This window comes from Pagrus major, chromosome 18 (genome assembly GCF_040436345.1).
Source record: "Pagrus major chromosome 18, Pma_NU_1.0".
Taxonomy (NCBI): Eukaryota; Metazoa; Chordata; class Actinopteri; order Spariformes; family Sparidae; genus Pagrus; species Pagrus major.
This window is the reverse complement of record NC_133232.1, coordinates 14,636,640-14,644,326: the sequence shown is the minus strand read 5'-3', so window position 1 is coordinate 14,644,326 and position 7,687 is coordinate 14,636,640. Positions and strand designations below refer to the sequence as shown.

The 7,687-nt window shown below is 41.2% G+C and overlaps 1 protein-coding gene and 1 long non-coding RNA gene across 2 annotated transcripts; one reads left to right on the top strand and one right to left on the bottom strand.

Moving 5' to 3' along the window:
• Window positions 1-3,821: 3,821 nt before the first annotated feature.
• LOC141012903 (cilia- and flagella-associated protein 20-like) lies at window positions 3,822-5,680 on the bottom strand. Its single transcript, XM_073486451.1, has 7 exons — window positions 5,597-5,680; window positions 5,388-5,467; window positions 5,280-5,308; window positions 4,419-4,504; window positions 4,135-4,323; window positions 3,930-4,043; window positions 3,822-3,827 (listed from the first exon to the last, which is right to left on the bottom strand). Exons 1-7 carry the CDS (start codon window positions 5,678-5,680, stop codon window positions 3,822-3,824), a joined length of 588 nt encoding a protein of 195 aa, XP_073342552.1.
• Window positions 5,681-6,164: 484 nt separating this feature from the next.
• LOC141013772 (uncharacterized) lies at window positions 6,165-7,415 on the top strand. Its single transcript, XR_012180444.1, has 3 exons — window positions 6,165-6,345; window positions 6,464-6,539; window positions 6,969-7,415. It is a non-coding gene; the product is annotated as an uncharacterized lncRNA (long non-coding RNA).
• Window positions 7,416-7,687: the final 272 nt, after the last annotated feature.

Below are 7,687 nucleotides of genomic sequence, written 5' to 3'. Positions count from 1 at the left end.
TTGGCTTGTAATGGTCACTGAGTGCTTTGGTGAGTTGTGCATAACTTTTTGTACTTGGCTTATCTGGCAGGAGTAAACTTTTCAAAAGTCTGTAGGCATCCGCTCCAATTAGCGACAGGAAAACACTGACTTTCTTTTCATCTGACACTGTATTCGCGGCCATCCACTGTTCCAGTCTCTCCAGGTAAGATTCAAAATCTTCCTTACCCTCTTTGTATTCTGATATACTGCCGATAAGGGCCATTGCTGCAGTCCGTCCCGTTGCTAATAACTTGCAGTCACGTTAGCTTGTTAGCTCGTTGTTAGCCACTCACGTTGGTGCCACAATTTTCTTTTCTTGTGATCTGCCGGTTATAACTTTATGTCTCTCGTCTTCCGGGATGCTTTTTTTTCCTTTTAGCATCCCATCCTCGTCGCCAAACTGTAATATATTGATGTGGGTTCAATAACTCAGACGGAGACCGGACTGAGCGTGCAGACTGGGACTTTACTCAGACGTCAGCAAGCACTAAAACAGGTTACAGATCAGGTCGTTGCCTAACATGTCCACAAGAGGGCTGTGCACTCTAGTAGTATATTCTCAATACACTACAGCATTAGCAACTGATTTGTAACTAAAACAACACACTGAACTAACATAGTTACACATGAAATGCAGACAATCACCACGATTACTTAAAATAAACATATCAAAATAAAATAAAATACACAAACTTGCCGGGTTTACCAGGGATACGACCTTCAGTGAAATGAGTGGGCCACTCCCCCTCTTTTGGATCATCGCATTTTGATTGGTAACGAAGGTCAAAGGTCATATGATGACGACACACCCGAGACACCAGATTGTCATTATTAACACGACCACTAGAGGTCGCTTAACTTTAAAACGTAACTGTAGGTCGTGATGAGCTGCTTGTACAAGCGACCTATGGGGTCGCTTTTTGGGGGAGGACAGTCTGCATTTTGTTTAGGCCACGCCCAGGCTTGTTTTTCTGTATGTGGGGTTTGGAGTTCATTCCTCCATGACTGAAGAAAATTAGAGGTTGTGTTAGTCTCAAATAAATATGAAGTGAAGCTGCGAAGCTCAACAGGTTTTGGGCCCAGGAGCAACTCGGGAAAGAGTTTTGGATGTTTAATTGCCGGTAGAAAGTCGCAACGGACAGCGTGCTAACGGCTAACAGATAGCATCATGGAGTCACGAGGAACAAGCAGGCTGCCTCGACTCATGTTCGACGGAGATGAAACCCAGTATGAACTGTGGGAGACTAAAGTGCTGGGACATTTGCATTTATTAGGATTAAAGAATACGGTTCTGAGAGAACCCAACGTCCAAAATGAGGTAGCAGCAGACAGTAAGAAGAACGCTGATGCGTACGCCGAGTTGATTCAACTTTTGGATGATAAGAGCCTCTCCTTAATTATGAGAGATGCACCTGACAATGCAAGAAAAGCACTGAAAATATTGAGGGAATACTGTGCCGGGAAGGAGAAAGCCCCGCATTATCAACCTGTACACCATGTTGACATCGCTTCAGAAGACGAGCAGCGAGACGGTTACAGACTATATCATCAGGGCAGAGACCGCCATTACGGCGCTGCGGAACGCAGGTGCAACATTGGGAGATGGTCTGCTGATTGCTATGGATTTAAAAGGGCTGCCTGAAAGTTTTAAGCCATTTGCAATACATGTAGCACATAATGAGGACAATATAACATTTGCAGAATTCAAAACAAAGCTGCGTAGTTTTGAAGCCACAGAGAAGCTAACCGCAGCCGAGTCCAGTGACAATGTGATGAAAACTGTGGTGCCAAGTCAAGTGCACGGCACAGGAGCAATGAAGATGCAGACATTGTATGTTTCAAGTGTGGCATGAAGGGTCACCGAGCGAAAGCATGTCGGTGAAAGACATGGTGCAGTCATTGTAACAGTGACACCCACAACGATGCCACTTGTAGACGTAAAGGTAAACAAGATGGAGCAAGGAAAGTCGCAGATGAGAGCGGCAACGGATCTGGAGCAGCAGCAGCGGATTATGCCTTCAGGATCAAGGACGCAGACATCGGGGTTCAGCAGCAGCCAGCGCGCAACATCCAGGAGGAGGGCTTGATGGTTGACACTGGAGCTACTTCCCACATCGTTACCGATAAAGCCAAGTTTAAAGGCTTTGACAATACGTTAAAGCCGGAGACGCACCGTGTGGAGTCGGCAGATGGCACCCTGTGCAAAGGTGTGGCTCAATGCAAGGGGAATGCAGAGGTGTTCCTGGTAGACAGTACGGGACAACGACGTAGAGCAACGCTGAGAGACGCATTGTTTATAGTCTATTGATGTTGTCTGCCTTGGCTTTATTGTATTTTTTGTGTTGCGTTTGACTTATCAGCTTTATTTTATACGTTGTACAGCTGTATCTTTCTGCAGTTATGTTTTGCCATCTAGAAATGATCATTTATGTTGTATTTTATTTACAACCAATGAACCAATGAACGTTTTTTGCATGTTAAAGAGATGCATGCTGTTGACTAAAGCAATGGATTTCTATGAATGTATTCTTTAAGTTAAAGCAATCGTGTAAGGAAAATGTGTTTTGTTAAAATAATTTGTATATCTTGTAATTTGCTGGTTGACAGTTTGTTATATGAGGGTTGTTTCAAAGAGAAACAGCAGCTGCAGTGGTGATAATGAGAGTTACACTTACTGCCCTAACTTCAAACTCTTGTCCAAGTGTAACCCTATAGCAGTATGACCTTTTTCAAGTGTTAACTTTTAAATCAGTTGTTGTTAATGAGAGCCATATGTAAATCTTATCACATTATTGGTATTTCAGCGCACAAATGGCAGCTTTATACATCCATTAATCCGACCTGACTTTTATCAACACGTCACCCAGTTTAAAACCTGTGTTGCAGTAGTATTTTGTTTTATAAAGAGTGAACATCTGAGGATTATTGCTGAGGCAGCAGATGTAGCAACAATGCCTTGAGTACCATATTTGCAACTCCTGTATCTCAATGCCAAAATGCACATTTGTGCAGTGGAAAGACTTGACCACTAAAAGATTCAAATTACTCGGGTCAGTCTGTGACAGAATATGCTGGCAGAGACATTTAATGCTAATTTGAACTCATACTTAAATGGTGCAATTAATTCTTTCTTGTTTTCATTTGCGTGACTCTCCAGTGTGTCAATGTGTTCACACAGTTCAGTTGTGTACTGTTTGTTTTGTTTTTCTGACATCGCGAGAAGGAAAATATGAAGTCACAGTGTTTATGCTGAAGACAGGGGTATCAAAATTCTTCCCAGTTCGTTTTTCATGTTATCTTGTTCTCCTAAAACCCTTGCACTTACTGCATTTGGAAAATGAGTTGAAGATGCAGCTTTATGTCATTTAAGTTCATTTTGTTGGTGGATGATTGCTTGATGCAACATTTAGTGAAATGAATGTATTGCTGATCTGTTCATACTGTACACAGAAATCCAAAGGGAATCAAAGATTATATGTTTTGGGAATGCAAATCATTTTCATAGCCTTTCACTTGAGATTATTTGTGTTGTTTGATAAAGATTATTTATATTTGATGAATGGACTCGTCTGTTTTTCTTTGTGTTTTAAACACCAGCACTGGGCCTTCATTCTAGTAGTAGGTATCTGGATTATTGTGAAGTTCCTGGTTATTTGGCTCGTATTGATACTGTGGTCTTTAAAATACAGCATGCATTGAAATTGAGGACATATGGGTCCATAAAAAACTTTATTGTGCAGAACATCTTACACATCAAAACTCCACATCAGGTCCGGGGGAAGAGAGCAGGGTGAGAATATCTACTGCTGCAAGAGACAAACACAGAAACAGACAGGGGGGTAAGACACGTTATATGTGGTGTTCTAAGTAAATGCAGTGATGTGTGTGCGTGGATGTGTGTGTTTCACCTTGGCTTTCTGCTTCTGGACAGGCAGGCGGAGTTTAAACTTTGCTGGGAGCTCGTCCTCAGAGTACAGTCTGTCTGAGAAATACACTCTCCTTATTCGACAGTTAGCGTGGATCTGAGAGGAAAACAGCAGGTCAGACATTAGCAACTGAAAGAGAATACAGTCAGGGTTTTAGCTGGTTTCTAATCGGTCTCTGTGCACTGACCTGGACACGCAGCGTCTCAAGGTAATTGGTTCCATAGGCCCTCCTGGTGAAGTCCGACAGGTCGAACTGAATCTGGTTCCAGCCGTCGTCCAGCTTCATTGGCATGGTGCAGAGCAACGGGTCCACTCGCGTCGTGCTTCGGTAGGTACTCAACCGAAACCGCCGGCGAATGTTTTTATCATCCAGCACCTGAAAGTTTAGAGATGGGAGAATATGTCCACTTTACTTGTTTATACCACCAAAACATGGAACAGGTCGGTATCTGTGAGAGTGAATATACCTACCTCGACCTCATAGGTGAAATACTTCTTCACATTCTTGACGATCAGAACAAGAATGGGAAGCTTGATGCCCAGTGTCTTCTTGGGGTCTGCAGGCAGTGTTGGGTGTAACGCGTTACTTTGTAACGCGTTACTGTAATCAGATTACTTTTTCAAGTAACTAGTAGTGTAAGGCATTACTCTACTGAAAATAGTAATAATATTACAATTTTCCGGGCTCGTTACTTGCGTTACATTTGCTAGTAGCTACCAGCTACTTCACCACACACGCATCACACAAAACAGCACGGAGGGAGGGGGGGGGGGGGCGTGAATGGATCAGTGATTGGTTGGGGTTTGACACGAGGTATCATTTACCATCACCGATTGGTCGCCAGCGGCACCCGCCAGGGCAGATGGGTAAAAAATGGAAGAGTCAACAAGTCCGGAGCATGTTGCTGCTGCTGCTTCTGCTAGCTCGTGTCCTGAAGAAGGCACCGCTCTGCAAAAAACCTCGTTCGACGGCTGGAAATTCAACCACTATTTTCAATATTAGTTAATATTTCTTTGTATTTGATTGCACAAGTACACTTGTTTGTATTTGCACTAGACAATGTTAATTGAGGAAGTTAAACAGCATGTAGGCCAATCTGTTGTTGGGTTAATAAAGACCTTCAAGAAGACTCCTCCTTTGTCTGCTCTCTTTCCATCTTATGCATCTCAGGCAATTTTAGAGTAAGTAGAAAAAAAGTAACTAGTAATATAACTAGTAATATAACTAGTTACTTTCTCCAGGGAGTAATATAGTAGTGTAAGGCATTACTATTTTTGAGAGTAATATGTAATCTGTAATATATTACTTTTTAAAGTAACTAGCCCCAACACTGTCTGCAGGACATGCTATGTAGGTGGTACTACAGAGACGAGAAGAGATGAGGGTGCTTTAATGAGTTGCCCTGAGCTGAAGAATCAGTTCAACAGACACAAACTCACCAGACGTTTGCCCCCTCGACCTCCAACACCTGGGAGCGGATGTTATCGTCTGTGACTCTCTGGATGTGACCATTCCTCGCCTGTGTACACACAGAAAATGATGTATATAAAGGCTGCGCAGTCAATGGAAATATAGTTAGTTAGCTTTAGCACGACCAGCTAAGGAAGCTTGATAAGCTTCATAGCATCCACTCTGAATCGCTGCTTACCTTTTCATCCCATATCTGAAGCGGTTTGCTGCCGATGCTGTAGAAAATACACAAGAATCTGCCTTGAAATGTGTTTTTAAACATCTTCTCTGAGTTATGTTCGTCCACGATCGCTTTACACGTGTGTTTAGTACAATGTAGAGGTTAGCAACAGATTTAGTTAGTAAATCTGTTGCTAACTGTAACCCAGGTTACTAGGCCCTTATCCTAATCCAGCTATCAGTTAATTGATTAGATCAATAAATTAATAAACGATAAATAAATGTGACAGGTAAATAAATAAATAGAGTTTGATTTAAAATAATCTTACATAAAATGAATAAATAGGATTTATGATTAAAATCATAAATATGTCAATAAATAGATTAAAAAGGTTAAGATACACACGTTTATTTACGTCTGTCTTAAAAAGAGTGTTTTGTTTATTTCAAGTGTGGCGAATGTGCCTTTCTGGAAGTGTAAAAGATTCGGGTGACATGAGGAGTTCACGTGATGTGAAGTAGAGCAGCCAATCAGACGCCGTCAGGGTGTACGTGCAGGCGTGTTGTTTTTTTCTCTCTCTCTCGGCCGGACCGTCGTCGAGGTGGCTGCATGCTAAGCTTCGGCTGCAGATATTACCGTTTGTGGAAAAAAGCCAGATATTCCAAAAGTCTGAGTTAACTTTTTATCGTCGGCGCAGAGAGCGAAGCCTTTTCTTTTGCCGTGGGTGAAAGCAGACCGTGTGTTTTGTGACGGAGACGGAGGAGAACGTGAGTGTTTATTAGCAGCTACGGCGCTAGCTCCGACCATTAGCCACATGTACTTCGCTAAATTATATTTTTGAGGTTACACATTACTGAACTCCCATGTCCCTGTCTCTTAAAAAAGCGGAACCTGGACAGACGAGCCGTGTATTCTTCCTTGTGCCCGGAGTGTGTGTGTTTATGTGAAGTTTGAGCCTCTGGTGAGTAGCCTCAACTTAATTGATAAAAGTCCGGTGAACGGAGCTGAAATGTGCATCTGCTAATGTTAATATGGATTAGTGAGGCATTAAATTCATGTGTATAGTGTTTAAAAAAAAATGTTTTATATATCTGTGTTGTGTACATTACCCCCCGCTCGGTGTATTTTCTCTGAGAGCGAGCGGCGGTAGAGAAAAAAAAGAGGAAAAGAAAGGAGATGAACGTAAAGAAATATTCCGCCATTTTGGCTCATGTTGATGTTTATATTGTGTTCAGTTCATTTAAAAGCACAGTAAAAGTGGTTAAAACAATTATTAAGAAACAATGTTATAATATACATGTATAAATATGTGTTTATATGCATTTATTTACATTTAGAGTATATTTTATTTACATGAATATATAGTAACCCTTTCTTTTGGCCTTTATAGGCCGGGTCTTTTTGTCTTATGTATGGATTCCTGGGTTTGAGATCTACACAAAGACTACTTCTTCTGCTGAGGATTTCCTCCTGTTCTGTAAGGTAGAAGGGACCTCAGTGGTCGTGGCGAGCTACTCAAAACAGAGACTGTGATTTATTCAGAGACTGAATTTATTGGAAACTGTGGTCGATATCTCATGTGTGTGTTGACACTGTAAACATTTTATTTTTATTTTTACTTTTCTATTCATTTTTTATTTATTTTATTTCTTTATTCAAAACAATATAACACACTTAAAACTTACCTGTTGGTTGTGTCAATTATTTACTCTGTCACTCAATGCATATTGCCAATACCCCTTTCTCCTAGAGCGATCTAGACTTCTGATTTACTAGTCCACGAGGTAATTAATGCACTGATAAAATATCTGTATCTCCTAGTTTTTAAAATCAACAATTAGAGCTAAGGCAGGTTACAGAAACTTGGCGAGCATAGCCAGGAGAAAGTGGAGTATTATTGAGTGACACGGGTAAAAAGATAAGCAAAAATATAGTACAATGGATATAGTGAAAGATGAAAAGATAAATGTTCGTAACTCAGTTATTGTTACTGGGTTAACTCAAACTGAAGTAGATGAGGAGCTTGAGAGCCACCTGAAATGCTATGGCTCTATTAGCAGAGTACTAGTCATTGATGATCCAAAATCAGAGTATCATCTCTGCTCCATT